Source organism: Eptesicus fuscus, chromosome 10 (genome assembly GCF_027574615.1).
Source record: "Eptesicus fuscus isolate TK198812 chromosome 10, DD_ASM_mEF_20220401, whole genome shotgun sequence".
In the NCBI taxonomy this organism is placed as follows: domain Eukaryota; kingdom Metazoa; phylum Chordata; class Mammalia; order Chiroptera; family Vespertilionidae; genus Eptesicus; species Eptesicus fuscus.
This window is the reverse complement of record NC_072482.1, coordinates 16,752,833-16,775,935: the sequence shown is the minus strand read 5'-3', so window position 1 is coordinate 16,775,935 and position 23,103 is coordinate 16,752,833. Positions and strand designations below refer to the sequence as shown.

Genomic DNA, 23,103 nt, shown 5'->3' with positions numbered 1-23,103 from the left:
AGGAATGCTCAGGGCCTACTCAAGAAGGCAAATAATCCTTTCCACTAATATTTATAGGGTAAAATAAGATTGTTGTTAGAGTAAAAAATTTGACAGTAAAATAGTAGTCAAGTTTTCAGGCTAATTTAAATTGGCTAATTGAAACAAGCGAATATTCTAGAAAAATTAATAGTACTGGACAAAAAACAGTTCCTAAAGTGTTAACTAAAAATTTTTTTTTAAATATATTTCATTGATTTTTTACAGAGAGGAAGGGAGAAGGATAGAGAGCTAGAAACATCGATGAGAGAGAAACATCAACCAGCTGCCTCCTGCACGTCCCCCACTGGGGACGTGCCCGCAACCAATGTATATGCCCTTGACCGGAATCAAACCTGGGACCTTTCAGTCCGCAGACCGATGCTTTATCCACTGAGCCAAACCGGTTTCGGCTAACTAAAATTTTTATTGATAGTTCATCTCATGATAAAATTGCATAACATGTAATGAACCTAAAGCAGTCATATTATAGTGCAAAAAATAAAATTTAAAAGCTATCAAGACTACATTTAGAAATTTTCAAAAGCCTCCTAATATTTAAATCAAAAAAAGGGGGGATAGTAGAAGAATATCATGTAAGGTAAAATATCCTGTAAGTAAATTACATCTAGAAAATTTATACTTTAGAAAATTAATTGTAAGGCTAAAAGCAAGACACCCATGAAAAACACACATGGTGTCAGAACAAGCCAGAGGAAAATCATTTGGGCAAAAAATGAAAAAGGATCCCAAGTCAAATTTATAGGAAATATTCCTTTATTAACTTTTGGTCGAGAATATGTTTGTATATTTTCAGAAAACAACTCCGAGACCATGTGGATTCCGGCAACAGAGAGGAATTGACAGGACTACTCCAGCCATGAAGACAGAAAAGAAGCAGTCCAAAGATGGAAGACGCTGACGTCGCATTGCCATACTAGCAGTCAGCAGCTGTGCGTCACTGCAGGTTGCCCAGGACCAAACCACAGAGGGTCGGACCTGCATTACCACCATTTGTGCACCATCCAGAACTGAAATATCATTGCTGACATGAGCACATAAGGAACTGTTTGACATTGAAATTGGGCCTCAAAAGAACTGTTGGCCCAGAAAGAAACTCACAACAGACTGATTCATTTGCCTTTCAGCATAACCATTATTGCTTGTCTCATTTTTGGTTCTTATAAGTGTATTTCTAGTAGCACATGATCTCACTCATCTAGGGGAAATGATGAACAACATAGACTGATGAACAAGAACAGATCCAGAAACAAGGAGGAATGGATCAGACTGTCAGGCCTCAGAGGGAGGGTAGGGGAGGGTGGGGATATAGGGGAGAGATCAACCAAAGGACTTGTGTGCATGCATATGAGCTTAACCAGTGGTTAAGGACAACAGGGGGGTGGGGGCATGCGTGGGGAGGGGTGTGGGATGGGAATGGGGGGAAGAGGACAAATATGTGATACCTTAATCAATAAAGAAATTTAAAAAATAATAAAAAAAAATAAATAAAAATAATAAAAAATAAAATAAAATTAAGGAATATACATAATTATTTTAAAGTTTACATTCAGGATTTGCAAAAAGTGTTGGAAATCCTGAATGTGACCTCTAACTTTACTGAAGCATAAATCAGAATGTATGGAAAAGTGACATTAATAATAAGGAAAATAAAATTAAATGTTTATTTGGTACCATATGCTGTTCAAGCTACCAAGATAATTAACCCCATTCTTAAAAATCTTACTATGAAATCTATTTGTACTTCTGAATGCTAGCATATCAGAATTATCAAGAAAAACAGTAAAAATATAATGTAGGAAGGCCATTTTGAAAGTTTCTAAACTTACTTTTCTCTTTCCCCAAATAAGCTATTCTCCATGAAACCACTGTCTCTTCAATTTGGACAAAGGGCCTCCCTATTTCAACTGTCCCTCCCCCATTTGTAAAAGGGAAGAGTAGGAAAAGGGGTGGGAGGATTTATGTACATTTATTGGCATCCTACTCCTTTCCTTTTCCAATCACAAGAATGCTAATGACAGCCAAGTGAAGTAGATTAGAAAAAACACTAAATAAAGAACTCTTCTCCTACCCATATTCTTTCAGACATACCACACTGATCGAAATGAACTGAAAATACCTCAATAGTTTATAATGGTCACCCTTTTTATTAATTTAAAAAAAAAAAGTGCTATTTGTTTAAAAAAATGCTATTTGTGTTTTCAGCACTAGGATAAAGGAGTTTTAGGATAAGAACAGCAGGGGATTAGAGCTAGTCTCTGACTCAAAAGACACCAAGCCTACATGTAGATCCTTCTCTCAAGGCTCCTAGACTCCCTTGAGGCCACAGATGACAGTGACAAGCAGGCAATGAGTACTGACCTAATAAAAAGCAAAACCAGGAGATATCCCAGAAGCCCACGTTCTGCCAATCAAACTTTCCTGGTTTAAATCATTACAGCTTGAAATACCTTTTGCAGAAACAAAATATATTAACTGTTTAAGGGGAAAAAATTAGATTTTAACTTTCCAGGTAAGTTCCTGGTAAACACTAACATGATTTATATCACAATGTCTCAACTTGAAATTTAAGGTGTGAAAAATAGGGGATAACAGTCTATAAAATAAATATCTACCAAATTCCTAAATGTAAAAGGAGGTTTTTAAAGGAGGGTTTTAAGAAATGTATTTTTTCCCAATAAATACTTCCATACTGCTTGAATTTTGTTTCAGCATATATTACTTATTTTATTTCAAAAGTAATTTCTTTTATTGATTTCAGAGAGGAAGGGAGAGGGGGAGAGAGAGAGAAACATCAATGATGAGAATCATTGATTGGCTGCCTCCTGCCTCCCACTGGGGATTGAGCCCGCAACCCAGGCATGTGCCCTTGGCCGGAATCGAATCTGAGACCCTTCAGTCTATAGGCCAACGCTCTATCCACTGAGCCAAACCGACTAGGGCTGTATTACTTATCCTATCTAATAAAAGACTAATATGCAAATTGACCATCACTCCAACACACAAGATGGCTGCCCCCATGTGGTCAAAGATCCTGCCCCTATGTGGACACAAGATGGGCACCACAAGATGGGCAGCAGGGGAGGGCAGTTGGAAGTGACCCAGGCCTGCAGGGGAGAGCAGTTGGGGGGGACCAGGCCTGCAGGGGAGGGCAATTGGGGGGGACCAAGCCTGCAGGGGATGGCAGTTATGGGTGACCAGGCCTGCAGGGGAGGGCAGTTAGGGGTGACCAGGCCTGCAGGGGAGGGCAGTTCAGGGCAAACAGGCTGGCAGGGGAGCAGTTAGGCATCAATCAGGCTGGCAGGGGAGTGGTTAGGGGGTGATCAGACTGGCAAGTGGAAGCGGTTAGGGGCAATCAGAAAGGCAGGCAGGCGAGCAGTTGGGAGCCAGCAGTCCTGGATTGTGAGAGGGATGTCCGACTACCCGTTTAGGCCCAATCCCACCGGGATCTGGCCTAAACGGGCAGTCAGACATCCCTCAAGGGGTCCCAGATTGGAGAGGGTGCAGGCTGGGCTGAGGGACAGCCCCCCCCACCCTGCCGTGCACGAATTTCGTGCACCGGGCCTCTAGTCCTATATAATAAAAGACTAACATGCAAATTGTCCCCTCAGGAGTTCTACTGGCAGACTGGGAGTTCAATTGATCGCTATGATGTGCGCTGACCACCAGGGAGTTGGCGCGGAACATGGCAGGTGACCAGCAGCAGTGGCAGGGCGCTGAGGGAGCGAGGGAAGGAGCAGGCAGGGAGCTCGGGAGGCAGGGAACCGCGTGGTGGCAGCACGTGGGCGGCGAGGGAAGGAGGAGGCGAGGAAACTGATTTGCGCTGATCGCTGGCCAGGCCTAGGGACCCTATCTGTGCATGAATTTCATGCACCGGGCCTCTAGTATTTAATTTAAAAAAACTTGGTGTGCCCACAAATAATAGCACTGTAAGTCAAATTGTTTTAGAGCATTTAGAAAGATCTTAGGTGTGTGAACACACATTACAAAATCTAAATCCTTATACCTCTTTTCTAACACTTACCTGTATTAAACTATTTCTCTCAGTAAATATAGTACATATGGGATTCAAAATATTATCAAAAGTAACCCAAGTCACAAAACAAATTGCTCTAATCAGTGTGTAAAGTATAGTTAATGTTTTACAATATGTAACAGAAAATGTACTATGAAGTGTCATGAATAACTATACACAACTTTTACATTATATCTGCTATTTTTATTGTAATTCCCAATAAGCAAATAAAAATTGTCTTCCATTTAATATTCTATCATCTACAGAGTTGTTTTCTCCTCTCCTGTGTTTCTGATTTATGAAAATAAATCAAACACCAAGTGTTCTTCTCCTGATTTAAAGCTAGCTTTCTGAACTATTTTATTAAAGCTACCAACAAATCTCGTACTGCTCAACAAGATCACTGAGGTTTATCTAAGCAAATTAATAGTTTTCACAAAGTAAGGGATTTAAAAAATAAAATAAAATTGTCACTTCCTTCACTCAAATAATAATTCCTCTTGTTGAAACAGTGGAATACCATAAGATTAAAACACAATATCAGCACTCTTCCAGAAAAAGAAGTTGTATTTAAAAAACAAAAAAAATCTTTAAGACCCTTTCCAAAGTAGCCATGTATATCAGATCATCTTATTCCCCATTTTGCTACTTAGCATTTTGAAGGAAGCCTTTTAAAAGATTTTTAAATACATCTGTAACCTATATAATCTAGAAATAAAATAACATTTTAAAATGCAAGATAAGTTGTCAAACTGCCTATTTTTTAATCTTAAAAAAAGCAGATTCGATAATTTAAATCTTTTTCCTAAATGTGAAAAAAAAAAAAAAAACTGCTAGAAATTTAGGTCAAAACATATCCAAATGATTTTTATTTACTTGTCAGCTTCCTGTAGCACATGTGAATGACTTTTGTTTCTTATTATATCAAAAAGGTTAAAATACTTTATAAAGTTCCAAGGACTCTTCAAAGGGGATCAAACTTGCATTTAAAAATGTTAAATATAATAATTCACTTACCAACACCTGAGACATCTTCTGTAAACATATCCACTTGTTTTTTAAAACACTTTAATCACCATAACAGTAACAGGTCCTATAAAAACTTGTAGCACCTCCAAGATCAGTATAAAGCCCATAAGAAAGCTGCTTGGAAGCTGGCATGCCCAATCCAAAACTACTGTCCTAACACGCTTTAAATACAACTAATGTTTCTGCTGACTTCTTTTGATATCTTATTTCACTGATATTTTTCTGCTTTCCCCCATGACCTTCTGTGTTCCAATACTTGTAAAACTACCCAATGTGCCTTCTACATTGATGCCCAACCCTCTTCCCTCCCCAACTTCCTCTGACTCATTTACTCAGGTCATCAGACTATGCACTCTATCATATATGAAACTCAAGGAGCAGAGTTCACTAACATTTATTAAATGCCTATAAATAGTCAACTGCACTATCACCTACTTTCATGTGTTATCTTAATCTTCAGAAGCAAGTCATAAAAGAAAATAAAGGTATCAACTATTACCTTTTTAGGTATCGCTTAAAAAGGTATCGCTTATTACCTTTTTACTGAATGCTAGTCTATTCTTGTGTTAATAGCTAATATTACATCTTTCTTAGCACTTTATAACAATGGCTTAAGAAAACACTACTCCTACACCACTTCAAAAAAGAAGAAACTCTTCTAGATTGTGAGATTTTAGACTGTTAAGGATGTACATTACAATCTCTACTTAAAGGCATCATCATCTTGCTTTCCCCTTACAGATAGATGTATTTTTCCCTATTCTTCCAATTAAGTACAGTTAAAAACTCTAGATATTACATATTTTTAAAAATAGATAAAAGTATTGTGAAAAGTGGAGGAAAGAAGGTAACACAAGCCAAAGAGACCAGGTTCCTCTGAACCTGCTGAGTTCACTGGATTTTCTTTTTGCCTCATATATTCCAGACTGAGTACTGGAGAAGCTGGCAACCTGGAAATGCAAATAGGCAGAGAGAAAAAAAAGCTCCAAGAAAAGCTTTCTCTCTTTAGCCAAAGGACCAAGGAAAGGATAGTCTAGCAAGACAGAAAGCTCTTAGACAATAGCCACTACACTGCAGTCAAATAATCACAGGGGAAAAAATACAGCCCCTTCCTCACCCATACCAGCAAAGGCCAAGTAGGGAGCCTACATTTCCATCCTTAGCAGGCTGTAATGAGATACCCCAACTATCACCCCTCCCCCATATCCCCAGCCAGGGTAGTATCAGAGAAGGCCAAATGCAGAGCCAGAATTCCCCTCCCAACCAGGTAGGAATGAGCCCTCCTCTCCCACCTGCTGTGAAGGCAGGCCACAAGGCAACACTGAGGCACACCTGCCCCTCCAGCAAGGAGGGTATCAGTGGAGGCTACTGGAGCCTGAACTCCTACTCACTCAGAATTAACAAGAAGCTCCTCCCGCTCCAAGTGTCAATGGAGACCAAGTAGGGAATCGGAATTGGAGGTAACTTTTTTTTTTCCCCAGCACAGGTTCCCCTTTAGTTAAATAAAGTTTAGATTTTGATCCCAGGTCCTCAACCAATATTCTGATTTTTTAAAAAATATTTTTACCACCGATGTCTGCTTTCTCTTCTTATAACTGAGGCAACCTTCTAAAGGCATTTTATCTTAGCCCCCTCATCTTCAAAAAACAAACTTTTTTCCCCCAAAGGACTCAATAACAACAAAAAAAGATAATTTCCACCAGGTTATTTTTCTATAAATATAAGACTAGCTACACAGAAAAGACCTGTCACAATTAGTGTTATCCTAAGGAACTAGAGCTTACCCAAATCCTAACACACCAAAAGCTTTTTTTAGTGTCTAGTTTTTCATCCACTTGGTCCACTTTTAAATAAACTTAATCTGTTCTATCACTACTACCACCACCGAGACAAGATGATTTCCCTAAGCCAGTGGTCAGCAAACTTATTAGTCAACAGAGCCAGATATCAATAGTACAACGATTGAAATTTCTTTTGAGAGCCAAATTTTTTAAACTTAAACTTCTTCTAACACCACTTCTTCAAAATAGACTCGCCCAGGCCGTGGTATTTTGTGGAAGAGCCACACTCAAGGGGCCAAAAAGCCACATGTGGCTCGTGAGCCGCAGTTTGCTGACCAAGGCCCTAGGCACATAGGCTAACCAGGCTAACTGCTTGTTCCATATTTTCTCATTTTAATTACTTTCTTCATTATTTTTGTCCTTCCTTTAAAACTATTCACTTTTTCTAAAGGGCAATTAGTAAAGTTCTACCTTATTTACCTATTTTTATTATTAACATTTAATAGTACCTGGACTATTACAGGCACTAAAAAAAAACACACACACAAAAAAAACTACATATATGTTGACTAAATTAACAATTTAGCTGATTTTCTTCTCCCATTTCCCCTTTCCAAAATGGATGAAATAATAAATTCCATCATATATCTACATGCAAGACACATAATCAAATTCCTACCAATAACCCAAACAGGTGGAATATCACTCTTACATAGGAAGAAATGAATGCTCTAGAGCAACCATGTCAAACTCATGGCCCGCAGGTTGCATGTGGCCCACAACAAATATTTCTGTGGCCCAGCCACAGTGTCTTGTTATGAAAAACTAGTGGCCCGGTGCACGAAATTTGTGCACAGGGGGGTGGGGGTGGGGATCCCCTCAGCCCAGCCTGCACCCTCTCCAATCCGGGACCCCTCGGGAGATGTCTGACTGCCGGACAGCAGTCGGACATCCCTCTCACAATCCTGGACCGCTGGCTCCTAATTGCTCGCCTGCCTGCCTGCCTGCCTGGTTGTCCTTAACTGCACCCCCCTGCTGGCCTGATCGCCCCCAACTGCCCACCCCCGCCGACCTGGTAACCTCTCACAGCCCACCTGCCGGCCTGGTTGCCCCACACAGCCTGCTGTTCAGTGTTTGGTCGTCCCTCACTAATCCCCCCGTCAGCCTGGTCGCCCCACGCAGCCTGCTTTTTCAGTTGTTTGGTCATCCCTCAATAACCCCCCTGCTGGCCTGGTCCTAGGCAGCCATCTTGTGAGGGCATGAGGGTTAATCTGCATATTACCTCTTTATTATATCCCACTTATTTCACAAGACTTTTGAAGGCTCAAATAAGAATTTCATGGTAACACTTCTTTTTAAATTATGAAGTGCTACCCAAATGCAAACTACTATTTATTTAAAAAGACAGACAGGTAGATACATACAGACATACAGAAACACACAGTCTTGTTATCTACCAAGACACTAAGAAACAATGACATCCATTACAGAGGTACTTGTTTTTTAAATTCTGCAGAGTAAAAATTTATCTAAAACATTGTGGTTATACTTATATGTAACATCTATATATATATAAAAGCCTAAGCAACTTTTACATATTGACTGTTCAACCGGTCAACTGATTAACTGGTCACTATGATGCGCACTGACCACCAGGGGGCAGACATTCAACAAAAGAGCAAGCTTACTGAGCGGCAGCAGCAGGCACAGCAGAGCTGGGATGAGCGGGAGCGGCACAGCACCCGGCCTGGGCTCCGGCTCCTCCCCAGCTGCCTGCCACTTGACACACTACTACATCCCTCAGGGGATGTTGGAATGCTGGGGATCAGGCTGAAACCAGCAGTCTGACATTCCCCGAGGGGTCCCGGATTGCGAAGAGGGCGCAGGCCAGGCTGAGGGACCCCACCAGTGTATGAATTTGTGCACCAGGCCTCTAGTTAAGAAATAATGCTAAAGGTTAAATTCTATAAAGCAAAAGATAGATGTTTTAACTGAAAATACTTACCTTAACAAAATTATCAGGAAACATTCCTCTTCTCCCATTTAGTTCTCCTTCTAGCCATCCTTCCTCCTGTAGTTTTTTCACATTCCTGATGATCTCCCCAACTCGAATAGTTAATTCATCATCATGTACAGCATCATAGTCATACTCCACAATATAGTCAACTAAAAAAAGAAACAATAGATTAATGTCTAAAACTTAATTCATAAAATACTATTAAACCTATTACTAAACTAAGGAACCTGTTTAGCAACAATAATGAATATTACAAAGATATCATTAAGGCTTACCTCGGTGGTTTTAAATATTTGGCTATATTCATAAATTTCTTGATTACCTTATATAAAACATAGTATGAGTTTTAAGTAGTAGATTCAATACAATGTATAATTCATGCCATCAGTTGTTCTTATAGTCAGACTAGAGGCCTGGTGCATGGACTTGTGCACCGGTGGGGTCCCTTGGCCTGGCCTGCAGGGATCGGGCTGAAACTAGCTCTCTGACATCCCCCGAGGGGTCCCAGATTGCGATAGGGTAGTTCTCAGGTGACACAGTCCAGAATCGGGCTCCCTTGCCGGGAACCAATTCCAGAATGTAATAATTACAAGAGTTTCATCAAAAGGTTGGTGAAGCTTGGTGGACTCAACAATGGCTGAGCCACATATGTAGTTTACCTGTTGGAAATGGCTAAACGGCACTTCCCCCAAACCTGAATAGGATAATCGCTTGCTGCCAGACAGCTCAGGGCATTTTATTGCCCCCTGTTGGCCAAACACCTGAAAGCTGTAGGCTATTCCCCAAACTGACAATGCTTCTGTACCCTACCCTTTGAAGTGTATTATTTCCACCTTGCCTTAGGACAAATTGTGTTAATAAGAGCATGGGTCCTTAGTCAAGGGTAGTCTTCTAGCTCCTTTAGCTGAAGATCCTCTGACCCCCAATGCCTTTCAAATTTATCTTTGGTCTTTGGACTCTTTAATCATCTACGCATAGCCTTTCTCCAGAATACTGAACCCTTTGTAAGGCTGGGACAAGAACCCCGGCACTCCCTCCTCTCTGGTCTGGGTGCATCACCCGAGAACTGCAGCTGCCAAGTCACCACAGCTCAGCAGCTCCTGCACTGAGCGTCTACCCCCTGGTGGTCAGTGCATATCATAGCTACCAGTCAGATGTTTGCTTAGGCTTTTATATATATAGATATTTTACCACAAGAACTCATTGCCAGCAGACCTGCCATGAAAGAAATATTAATAGAAGTTCTTCAAGAATCTTGCCCACCTTTTTATTTTGAGTGCTTTCGTCTTTGCTGATAAAGACTTAAAGAAACATTTACCAAATTTAAACCAAAGTATTTACTAAGAAGATAAAATTTTAACTATTTTCCTGGAGGAAAATACAATTAATATGGGCTATGACTGATTAAAAAGAAGTAGAAATGTTTGATTGTGGGGAAGAAATCACGTAATAGCTATTAACAGTCCTTCAGAATTTTTTCATATCATAGAGCTCACAGAAAAGCTAATAAAAGATACAAACCCTTTAGCTGTAACAATTCCATCAGAAAGATCTGTTCAAAAATTTTTAAATATATTTTTATTGATTTTAGAGAGGTAGGGAAAGGGAGAGAGAAACATCAATGAAGAGAGAGAACCATGGATCTGCTGCCTCCTGCACACCCCACAATGGGGATCGAGCCCGCAACCTGGGCATTTATCCTGACCGAAATCGAACTGTGACCTCCTGGTCATAGGTCAACACTCAACCACTGAGCCATGCTGGCTGGGCCAAAATTTTATGTTTACAACTGACAGGCTTCTCACATGTTTTCCCATATCATTTCTGAGGACTAACATACTCCAATAATTATTTGTGTTCTCCTTTTGAGTTTTTGGCCAACAGCATTCATTTATTTGTAAAATGTGACTCTTAATCTTACTTATTTCTAAAGATAAGCATTCTAAACTGAAAGAACAGCTCTCTTATTATTAAGGCCAAATTATACTTTCAAGTAACAATCCAAATGCCATTCAAAGGCCTCAAATTCTCTCACACAAGTAGGCCAAGTGCCCAAAACCACATTTTATTTAGAAAACAGAATGAAATAAACTCCAGGCTTATTATATGTAACACACTAAATTGAACATTTTTTCCATTAGAAAATACACTTGCTATTTAATTATAATAAATTATCATTAATTAAATATGTAATGCAGGATTAATCAAATAAGGACAAAAACGACTTATCATTAACAAACCCTAAAACAGTACAATTCCTTATAATAATTTAAAATTGTATAATACTTTAAAAATATTTTCATAAATGCTCCTTAGATTCACAACAAATCTATAAAGTTTACACTCTAAAACTAAAACTGCACTGTTCAGCTGCTAACCACGAGCACAGGTGTTTACTGAGTACCTGAACTGTGAATAGTCCAAACCAAGATGTTTTATAAAATACACACCAGATTTCAAAACCAGGGGAAAAAAAGTAAACTATCTCATTAATAACATATTACATATATTTTGAAATAATGTACTAATTTCACCTATTCCTTTTTGTTTAACATAGCTACTAGCAAACTTATTGGTATGTAATTTATCAATTCAGTATACTTCAAAGAACATATGTACACTTGCTTTGCAGCACCCACTGAAGATAATATAATTTTATAGTTCAACCAACACTGTTCAAGTTATCAGACAAACATTTTTAAGCAAATTAATTCTTATGCCTAAATTTGTTTAACATGATAAAATAGTCATATAGAAATGTCTCATCTGCAAAATCAGTAATTTTTACTTTACTTACTAGATGTAACATCAATGTAACATACATGGAGTAGGCAATCAGCAGATCCACCTGACAAGATGCTTAGTATCCCAGATTAGTGGTCGGCAAACTCATTAGTCAACAGAGTCAAATATCAACAGTACAACGATTGAAGTTTCTTTTGAGAGCCAAATTTATTAAACTTAAACTTCTTCTAACGCCACTTCTTCAAAATAGACTCACCCAGGCCGTGGTATTTTGTGGAAGAGCAACACTCAAGGGGCCAAAGAGCCGCATGTGGCTCAAGAGCCGCGGTTTGCTCACCACTGTCCCAGATCACTGACTTTCTACCAAAGGGACTAAAGAGCCACAATGAGTCAGACAGAAAGATTAAATAGTTTCTTTTTAAAATGATACACCTCATCCACCAACTTGAAACAGGAGCTCCACTTAGGCAGCATTCTGTTAATCTGGTTTAGGTGGACATATTTCGATATATTTAAATTTTGTATTATTCATTAAATTGATCCCCTCTTCCCAACTATTTCAAATTAAAGTACTATTGAAATTAGTGAAAGTAATATTGACTTAGTGAACGCATAGTAGGCTCTCAATTTTTTGTTATTTATTAAGGGTGTTAAATTTTTTAAATAGAATAAAACAAGTGATGTAGTTTCTGGCATCAATGGGCTCAGGGCAAGTAAGGTCATTACATATGAAATGAAGAGAACAACAAGAGTTTTGATTTTAGCCTGACTGCCATGGCTCAGTGGTTGAGCATTGACCTATGGACCAGGAGGTCACAGATTCCCAATTCCTGGTCAGGGTACATGCCCGGGTTGCAGGACTCAATCCCCAGTGTGGAGCGTGCAGGAGGCAGCCGATCAATGATTCTCTCTCATCACTGATGTTTCTATGTCTCTCTCCCTCTCCCTTCCTCGGAAATCAATAAAAAAATATTTTTTAAAAAGAGTTTTTATTTTGGCTTTAAACTATGAGCTTCTAAATTATAAATTCAATTGGGTTTTGGTCCCTTTCTTTTCAGCTCTGGCCCCAGACACTAGAATCATTGCAAAGTTAATGCCCAAAAAAACCAGATTGCCATTTATGAACTCCTTTTTTAAAAAAATTTATTTATTTTATTTTGTTTTTTATTTTTTTAACCCTCACCTGAGGATATTTTTTCCATTGACTTTTAGGGAGAGTGGAAGAGAGAGGGAAAGAGAGAGAGAGAAATATCGATGTGAGAGAAACACATCAATTGGTTGCCTCCTGCATGCGCCCCGACCAGGGCTGGACTGGGGAGAAGCCTGCAACCGAGATACATGCCCTTGACAGGAATCGAACTCAGGAAACTTCAGTGCACAGGCCAACAACACTCTATCCACTGAGCCAAACCGGCTAGGACTATGAACTCCTTTTTAAGGAGGAAGTGATGGTGGCGAAGAATGATGTTCACATGCTTAAATACTCCCAGCTTGCAGACAAGAATGTGCCTAATCTTCATGTCATGAAGGTCATGCAGTCTCTCAAATCACAATGTTTGCCTGGAGACATTATTACTGCTACCTTACCAATGAGGGCATCCAGTATTTCCCTGGTTATCTCCACCTGCCTCGAGATTTTGCCTGCCACTTTGCCTATAGCTGGCCTGAGACTGACAGGCCAAGACTCGAAGGTCTGTAGGATATGCAACCTGCAAGAGTCACATGAGAGGAAGCCAACAGAGACATCTACAGACTACAGAAGGAGTGCTGTGCCTGCTGGTGCTAACAAGAAAGCTGAGGCTGGGGCTGGGTTAGCAGCCAAATTCCAGGATTTCGTTGTGGACGTGGTCAATCACCTCAGTAAGTTGGAGGGATTATTTTGTGTTGAATATTTAAAAATTTTAAAAATAAATAAAATTAAAAAATAAGTAAGTTCAACTGAATTTTATAGACTATTAGAGGCCCAGTGCACCCAATGCACAAATTCGTGCACCGGTGGGGTCCCTCTACCTGGCCTGCGGGGATCAGGCCGGAACTGGCTCTTCAACATCCCCTGAGGGGTCCAGATTGTGAGAGGGCGCAGGCCAGGCCAAGGGACCCCACTGGTGCACAATTGGGGCGGGGAAGGGACTGCGGGAGGGCTCCAGGGCATGTCCGGCCTGTCTCGCCCAGTCCGGATTGGCCAGATCCCAGCAGCAAGCTAACCTATTGGTCAGATCATCTGCTCCCTGGTGGTCAGTGCCCATCATAGCAACTGGTCGAACGGATGGTCGGACACTTAGCATACTAGGCTTTTATTATATAGGATTACACAGGATAAGAAATTTAGGAAATTTTCTTGGCAAAGGTTTTACATTTCCATTTGACATTCATTCTGAAAATTCTGTACTCTCAACAGACCTATTTTCATTATTTAAAGTAATTTTCTTAAATTGCTTCAGAAAGTGTGCTTGATAAGAATGGTCTAATTAGTAGGTAAGTAAAATGGAATCTTCATCTTAAATAGCACATACAAGTGCACAAACACACATACACACTCCAATATAGCAAGATAAAATACTCATCAGAGCACAACCCACTGCAGCAGAGCAGAAATTTTAATGGAAATCTAATACAAAAACTTTGATATCAGTAAAACACATTTCTCAATAAATTAAGTTACAAAATACAGAAAGATTATACATTTCAAAGACCAACTTTAAATGTTTCCTAAAAACATTATGAATATGTAGTCTTAATTTCACAAATATATAAACTTCTAAACTTATGATCCAAAACAAATAATTTGGCACTTGATTATTATAATGATCATGATAAATTAATACTCTAGGAATCACACTGTTATAGTTAATAAAGTCAGTCTAGATGCTGGGTAAATTTTTGGCTTCAGTTCTGGGGCACTGATGGATACTAAGAAAGTTAAGACAGTTAGAATAGTTAAGTATAAGGATCTTAAAGACATCAGTTCAACTAAAGGTATGCTTCACTCTAGAGATTCAGTGACAGGAGTAGAAAAAAAAAGATATCTTGGCTATGCCAAGTACTCACTATGTGGCTGGTCAAACTAAAGAGAGATGAACAAATCCTACTTACCTTTCAATGTAGGAATCTATATCCTCATCTTCCTTATGTTACTCCTAGTACATTTTAACATATCTGACTTAGCATATGTTAATGTACTATATATTTCCTCTCTTGTTTGGATTTCCAATGATTCACCTGTTAAGTTTTATTCCTATCTCAACACTGTAAACTATCCCCGTACATTCATGGCACTCATCAACAAATGGAGGGAAAGAGAGGCAAAAGCATTTATATCAGTTTTCAGGGGTTGTGGAAATTTTTTTTTAAAAATCTAGATTATTCTAATAATATACCCAACCCCCCAATACTTCTGTAAACCATGTGATGCACCAAAATTTTAAATTTGTCCTAAGTTCCTTAATGTCTAGCATGGCATTAATCACATTGCTCATAATAACACAAATTCTTCTTCATTAATCTCTCATCGAATGCTCCTTTTCTTAATGATGTGATAGAAACTTTCTCTTAGTGTTGGTGGTAACTGTTTGTTATGTTACTATGCTTAAAGTATTTTTCTACTAGAAACTCCTAGTGGTTAGATGCCACACAGTCACTCTCTTGCAATTACCTGAACACTGAACCATCAAAAAAGAACCTGAACTAAGTGACACTAAAATAGACACTGGAATTTAGGATTCCATCTCAGTCTAGAATGTGATCATGATGGGAAGTTTAACAAAGTATAAAAAATTTGAAAGATTATGAGATGAAAGTCTACTTGGAGGCATTGGGAAGGACTGACATAGCACAAGTAGGTTTTAGGAAAGAATGAATCCATAACACTGCCATATCTGACACTAGATCAACATCTTAGGCTAGATAGAAATTTAGAATAATTACTTTTTTAAAAGGAGAGTTTCTTCTTAGAGTAATAGCTTCTTTAAATACAAACAACTAGTAAGTTATATTTTGGCTGAATGAAAACGGTGAGGGAGTGGAACATCCAGACACCTGAGACCTTCAGAAACTAAAACAAAATTCAAAACAAACCAGAAGTAATGTCAATTTACTCCAAAGGAGGAAACATTTGAAGCCCAAAGGAAAAGGCCTACCTCACTTGGGCTAAAAGCCAAAGTTATGACTGAAAAATAAAAGTATTACATATAGCAAGGTCTCAGGACAGAAAAGCCCCATAAGATTATGAAAGAGATTCTATCTGCTTAATAATGGTAATAAATTACTCTATTAAGTTTGAATATTTAACATAAACCTAAAGAAAGCTGGAAGAAATGACGTGGGGAAGGACTGAAAAGGACAAGCACATACTACCAAAAAAAACACCAAATAGGTCTTTCTAATACCCAGTCAACACCACTTCAGTGAAATCAAGGGGCCAACAATTAGTACTTTCAAGTTTCTTATGCCCACTTGCTTGTTTATTATGTTGGCAGTTATGAATACTTGACACTATTAAAGATTGTGTGCTTATTTCTGAAACTGAAGGGTATGCTGAAACTTTGTAATCTGCTTTGCACTGGGTCTGAAAGGAGTTGACTCATGTGAAAAATAGACAGCAGCAAAGAAAAAGCAGGCATTAAGTCCTGGGACCAAATGCACAAAGGGAATGCCAAATTGTGACCAGGGAATATCCTCAAACATTTAGATAGGTGATCTCATTTCATTCCACTTACCTAGGACAATTTATACCATGTTTATAGATCCAACTACTAATAGACAACTAATGTGGTCCCAAGACAAAAAATACAGGAGTCCAACATCCTGTCAGTTTTACTGCTTGGCTCATCCTATATAATAAAAGCCTAATATGCTAAGTGTCCAGTTGTCGGTTCAACCAATCAAAGCATAATATGCTAATGATATGCTAAGGCCACTCAACCGCTCACTACGACGTGCACTGACCACCAGGGGGCAGACGCTTCGACCAGTAGGTTAGCTTGCTGCTGGGGTCTGGCCGATCGGGACTGAGCAAGATGTGCCGGACAGGCCCTGGAGCCCTCCCGCGGTCCCTCCCTTGTTGGCCAACCTCCTGCGTCCCTCCCCGACCCTGATCATGCACCCGTGGGGTCCCTCGGCCTGGCCTGCGCCCTCTCACAATCTGGGACCTCTCGGGGGATGTCAGAGAGCTGGTTTCAGCCTAATCCTGCAGGCCAGGCCGAGGGACCCCACTGGGGCAAGAATTCGTGCATTGTGCCTCTATCTTAAATAATTCCAATAACCAAGCTCATCCTGGAAACAAATATCTACCTTGTATCTCTCACAAGAAACCTGGACTCTCTCTGGTTTTGTTTCCCTGTGGCTAGGTCTTCAAGGTCTATATACTACCAAACCCCACATCCTTCCCTTTCCCCCAAGATACCAATCTGAACTGCTACTTAGTGCCTGCTACCAACAACCATCCCACTCCCTCACCAAGCTGTCCTGCTTCATCTATCTGTCTACACACTACCTTTTGCTACACATATCCCTCATGCTGACAAGCTGACTGTAGATATATATGGACGAACCTCCATCCAGACTTTCCAGACCAGTTTTCTCCATCTAAAAAGACATACGTTCTATTTGAGGTCAATCTGCCTAGTAGTAATGGATATCAAATTCTACAACTAAAGTCATAGCTCAATCATCATGATTACCCAATTTACCTAACTTTCAGTCATATATTAGGTTTTATTCACCCTTTCTTTTCAGAACACAAACGAAAACTTTCAGATCTCTCACAACTTGCTTTACCAGTTTACCTAGGAAGCAGATTTGCAGTTCTGTCCTATTTTCATCCAAATCAAGAATCATTACAGCTCTTTCCTTGCCTACCTTCAGGCCCTTTACAAAACACCATTTCTTCATATACATTAGAAAATTAAACAGTTATCACACTTAAAATACAATTAATAGGGGAGGATGTTCCATGATTAAGGGAGAAAAAAAATAACAAATTTGGATTATGTAGCAATAAAAATTTGAAGGTATTTTTTAAAAAACAAGAACACATGCTGTATTATTTTAAAAAAATTTTTTTAGAACACTGGCATTGTTTTATTTTTCAAAATATGTTTTTATTAATTTTAGAGAGGAAGGGAAAAAGAGAGAGAATTCCATGAGAAAAACATCGATGGGCTGCTTCCTGGACGCATGCATCTTGGTGCATGGGATGACGCTCAACCAGCTGAGCCACACATGCTAGGGCTTGTACGTATTTTTGATTGGTAATATGGAATGAACCATAAGTAATTCATGTTTTATAATTTTTTATATTAAATGCTTTCAAATTCAAAACAAAGAAATTAAAGATTTTTTCATTTTGTGACAAACCAAATAAAATACCATGTAAATATTTTAAGCTGTCATCTGAAAGCATAAGAAATAAAGACTGCTGCCCTAGTAGGCATGTTCAATGGTTAGAGCATCAGCCTGTACACCCGAGGGTTCACTTTCCCATCAAGGGCATGTACCTGGGTTGCAGGGCAGGTCCAATCCCGCCCAAATCAGGGTGTGCAGGAGGCGCATGTGGAAGGCAGCCAATGGACATATCTCTGTCACATCAATGTTTCTCTCTCTCCCTCCCTTCTCTCTCTTTTCCCCCTCCCTCTCCCTTCCACCTTCTTTAGAATTAATGTAAAAAATATCCTAAAGCATGAGGAATAAGAAAAGATTGCTGATAACCAAGCAAATGAGATTTCTATTATAAGAGGAAACGCCCTTTAAATGATTTTAATAATTTTAATATGATTACTACAGGACCAATAAATTTAAAGTATACATTCATATGGAAATGTCTGGCAAATACCTTTAAAAAATTAATGACATATGCCCCAATAAATCAACCTTCGAGAAACACATTCTGGGTTGTCAAAGTGAAAGTATGCAGCAATCACACTTTACCAAGATAATTTGGCAACTCATCTAACCAGAACACAATGAAAAAGTCACTAAGAAAAGACCTCTGGACAATCAAAATAGATACTCCAATACCCAATTATTAATACTCATTTCCTTTTCTCAAGAGAGGATCTCACACACTACCTAAGGGTCTACTTTACTTTTCCTTTATACAGAACTACAAATATGAGCATGATCTCCACACTTGTAGAAAATTTAAGAGAGCAGAGGTGGGAAGGGGGACATTGATCTCACTGACAAGCACACCCAACAGCAAAGCAGAAAAGTACTTAAATAACATCAAAATGTAAAGGAATCTGATCAACATGCCTATATACAATCAACAGATACTCAAGGCATGACAGTACCTGACAGACCTGAAACTATGACCCTAAGTCATCAAGAAGATTAATTACATTCTGCATCTCCCACTCAAGACAGAAAAGAATTACATATTTGATTTCAGTATGATTTTCATTCAAAGCAATTAAAGTGATTTTATAATTTGGTGCTTAAAGGAATAATCCCTCAATGACCCAATAAGCTCAACCAAACCATTAGAAAGGAATTCATCTGAAAGTTCCAAATACCAAAGGCTTTACTGTTTCTGGGTTTAAGAGCACTTTGTGTACAAAAGTCACCTGAAAGTTAGAGGCAGGTGGGGGAACATGAACGTGGCAAGCCTCGGAAAACACAGAAGAGCAAGGTGAGTGTCTATAAACACTATGCTTAGAGCATTTCCCACAAAGCAATGTGTGGGCAAGGAGGAGCCACATCAGCAGTATTTTGTGTAGATGTCCTGCTTCTAAATCATTTGTTAGTTTCATAAATTATTCACTTGGGTTAATAGTGTGTCCGTGTGAAGCAGTTTCCAACTCTCCTCAACAGCAAGAAGTGATAGCACTCTCTTTCATTTACTGTCCAAGACCAAAATCAAGATGACGCTGACAGCAGAATATGCTTATGCCTTATGGTGACGCAAACTTATGCTTTCAGGTGGCACACTTTGATTTTTTTTTTTTGAAGCAGTTCTCTTTCAAACTGTTTTTGATTTTTAAAGGACTGAGGGAGATCGCGGCACTTCGTTATCAGCAGAGTTGCTACACACACAGCTCAGCAACACTCCCTTTCACACCCGGCTGCACCGCACACTGCTCTCCCTAGATCCGAACAAAACTTTGAAAGCATACACAGTAAATAACATATAAGGCCTTGTCCTTTTCCCTCCTCTAGCGAGGAAGTCTAAATTCCCAAACAGGAAACTGCTTCTCACAGGGCTCAACACAGAAATCCTACCAAACCCCAACCCAGTCCTCGGGGATTTAATATTTAAATGCCAACACACTCGCTTAGGTAGAAACGGAGCAAATAACTCAAGCTTCCCGGGCCCTGAGGCATCCCTGGCGAGTTTTTACCGAGGGGATGATTGCCTTTCCCAACCAAAAACAAACTTTAAAAGCCTCGCAGAAGAGAAAGAAGTTGAAAGGGTAACTTTGTCCGGTTTTTCGATCACCCTTCCCCATGGGGGGAGAGGAAGGGACCGGGGAGAGAGGGCAGCTCGAGCTGAGCCAAGCGGGGTGGTGGGCGAGGAGACGCGCCCGGGCGCCCCATTCCCCCCTCACCTTGCCCTGAGCAGGAAAAGGCGGGAAGGGGGGCGCGAGGCGCACCCGCGAGCCCTCCGACTAGCCTCTCCCCGGGGAGAGCAAGGTGGCCGGCAGGACGCAGGGGCGGGGGAAAGGCTCGGTGTGGCCGCGCAGGGGCTGGCCGCCCCCCGTCCCTTCCGCGCGGAGACCGAGCCGGGACACCGCCCTCCCGAATGGGCCGGGCCGGGCCGGCGGCCGGTGGGGAGCGCCCCCGTTTCTTACCCATGCTGGGGGCCCCCGCGGGGAGAAGCCCGGCGCTGCCGCTCCTCCTCCAGCTGCTCGCGCCGCCGCTCTGGCGGCCGGAGGCGGGCCCTGCGCCCCGCTCTTGCCCCTCCTGAGCTCAGGCGGGGCGAGGAGGTGCCTCCATCTGCCCGCGGCGCTCCCCGGACAGTCCCGTCGGCGCGGCCGGCGAGGGGGAGGCGGCGGCGGCTCCTGGCGCCTGGCCCGCCCCCGCCCGCCCACTCGGCGGCTTTCCCACCCGGCGTGGCTCCCGCAGGGGGATGGGACCGGCCGGCTCCTCTAGGCCGCTGGCTCCAACCCGCCGAGCCGAGGAGCCCGCCCCGCGCCTCCCCTTCAATGCGCGCCGTTCAGTGCGAGCGCGACGCCAAAGACTGAGGTGGAGACGCGGACCGAGGCCGGGAAGGTGTCGGGAGCTGGGCCCGGGAGGAGGCAAATCTCGCGAGATCCCCTCGCACTCCCTGGCCCTCCCGCCCCGCCGGGTGCCGGCTCGCCACCCGGCCCGCGGGCCCGTGCCAGGTGCGGTGACGTCACGGCCGGAGGTCGCGCGCCGCCCGCATCCAGGTGCGGCGGGCGGATGTCGGAGGAAGCCGGAGGGACTGCGGTTAACCCTCCGCGCTCAAGTTGGGGACAGCTGGGAGGGGGTTGGTTTGGTTGGGCGCCTCGGATGAATACAAAGAGTTTGCTGACCGGCAAAGTGAGCCTGGTTGCCCCACTTTCCGCGGCGGCGAGGCGGGGCTGCAGAGCAGAGGCTCTGGGGGACCTCAAGGAAAAGAGGCGGCGAGGTAGCGATCCCCTGGCTTTCCACCTTCCGAGGCCCGGCTGCTACCAGGACTCCGCAATTTACCTTGCAAAGTTCCTTGCAAAGCCGCATTTCTTCCTGGGGGAAAAAAAAACCCCGAAGCACAAAATAAATTATATTTTACAGGAATAAATTAGTGGCTTCCTATAAGACAATTTTTAAATCCCTTTTTTTCTTTTATAAGTATAATTGGTTACATGATATTCATAATTTGAAATATTGCCAGGTATATTTTTCTATCCGCAGCATGAAGAAGGGCAAAAGATTATTGTAATCAAATAGTGTTTCTTTTCTTTTTTTTTAATGAAACATTGGTTGCAGTTACACCTTCACTAAATCCCAGTGTGTTTTTGTGTTTGTTTTTGTGTTTATGAAAGATTTTTATTGATTTCAGAGAGAGTAAGGGAAAGAGAGAAACACCCATTGTCTGCCTCCTGCATGCCCCCAACAGGGAATCCAGCCCGCAGGCAACCCGGCATGTGCCCTCACCAGAATCCAAGCACAACCTCTGACTAACCTGGTGCATGGGTCCACGCTCAACTACAGAGTCACAGAGGCTGGGCTCAAACAATCTTTCTTAGAATTAGAAACTCTCAATAGAGGTTAAGGAAAACTAACAGGAGGGGGAAAGTATAAAAGCCAACTTTTTTCCCTTCTTGTTTAAGTATACCCAACCCCCAGACAGAAGTGTGTGACAGCAACATTTGTTGAATGCCAAGTACTGTGCATAGTGCTTTTTTAAAAAAATAGTGTCATCTAATTCTAGCAATCATCCAATAGTAAAACTGCCTTGCCCTTTGAAACCAGACAGACCTAGGTTTCAGAAACTCAGCACAGCCATTTACTTTTTGTGGAATCTTGGATAAATTAACTAACCTCCCTGGACTTCAGTTTCTTGAGTCTTTTGAAAAAAAAATCTTCACAATGCAAAGCAGTGTCTGGCACAATGTAGCAGCCTTGTAAATATCAATTCCCGCTGTTTCCTATAGGCCGGCTTTTGCGAACTTTTAATTCCGTTATGACTTCTAAAATGTTGCATATGGTACCTTTATAAAAAGGATTGCCAGTTATAATCAGAAGCCAGAAAGGAGAAAAGAAAATAATTTAATATGCACACCTAAACAACATGTATGTATTAGTTGTGTTGTATTGAAACCATAGAATATATTGTGCCTTTTTCAATCAAATATTTGAGAATTATGTTCATTGTCCCCTACCAAGCAAACCAAAAACAAAACAAAACAAAACCTGAAGTACAGCCCTTATCCTCAAAGATTTTGCACTCTAACTAGGAAGTGACACATTAACACAGTTTATTAATAGTATGGGGTAGGGAGGGTCAAATGCCTGAGAATTTAAAGGAAAATAAATTACTATGGGCAAGGCAAGTTTCAGGAAGAGGGTATAAATAGAACTAAAGCTTGGGAGAAGGCAATAATTTCGGCCTGGAGGAGTCCTAGAAGTAAGACGAAGTGGACATACAAAAAGAACATTCCTGAGCCTTAAAGAAATCTTTGTGGCTCCAGCTGCCCCTAAGAAAGTAAACAATTTCAGATTTAGAAGAATGGGATGGTGGGAGGCAAAAGAAAATTCATGAAAGGAGACAAAGAATAATAGTATATTGGAAAAGAACTAAATTCCCAGGTCTCTAGAATCCTAGACATTTCAAGAAGAAAGGCAAATGAATAGAATTGAATAGAGGTTAATGAAAACTAACCTCTGGAAAAAAAAAAAAAAAGACCACTGGATTTGACAATAAGGTTACCTTTAAAAGTGTAATTTCAGAATATAATATATAACTATATATTCTGAATATATAGAATATGTAACAGAAAAGTTAAAAGTCAGTTAAAGGTTTTAGTGACTAAATGAGA

At 40.9% G+C, this 23,103-nt stretch overlaps 1 protein-coding gene across 1 annotated transcript in view; it reads right to left on the bottom strand.

The window, feature by feature from the left end:
• The window catches only part of CD2AP (CD2 associated protein), a 102,566-nt gene extending 82,095 nt beyond the window's left edge, over window positions 1-20,471 (bottom strand). The window contains exons 1-2 of the mRNA XM_054722611.1: window positions 20,413-20,471; window positions 8,870-9,030 (exon numbers count right to left, since the gene is read on the bottom strand). Coding sequence (XP_054578586.1) covers window positions 8,870-9,030; window positions 20,413-20,416 — 165 coding nt within the window. The 5' untranslated portion in view covers window positions 20,417-20,471. The remainder of the gene's footprint in view (window positions 1-8,869; window positions 9,031-20,412) is intronic.
• Window positions 20,472-23,103: the final 2,632 nt, after the last annotated feature.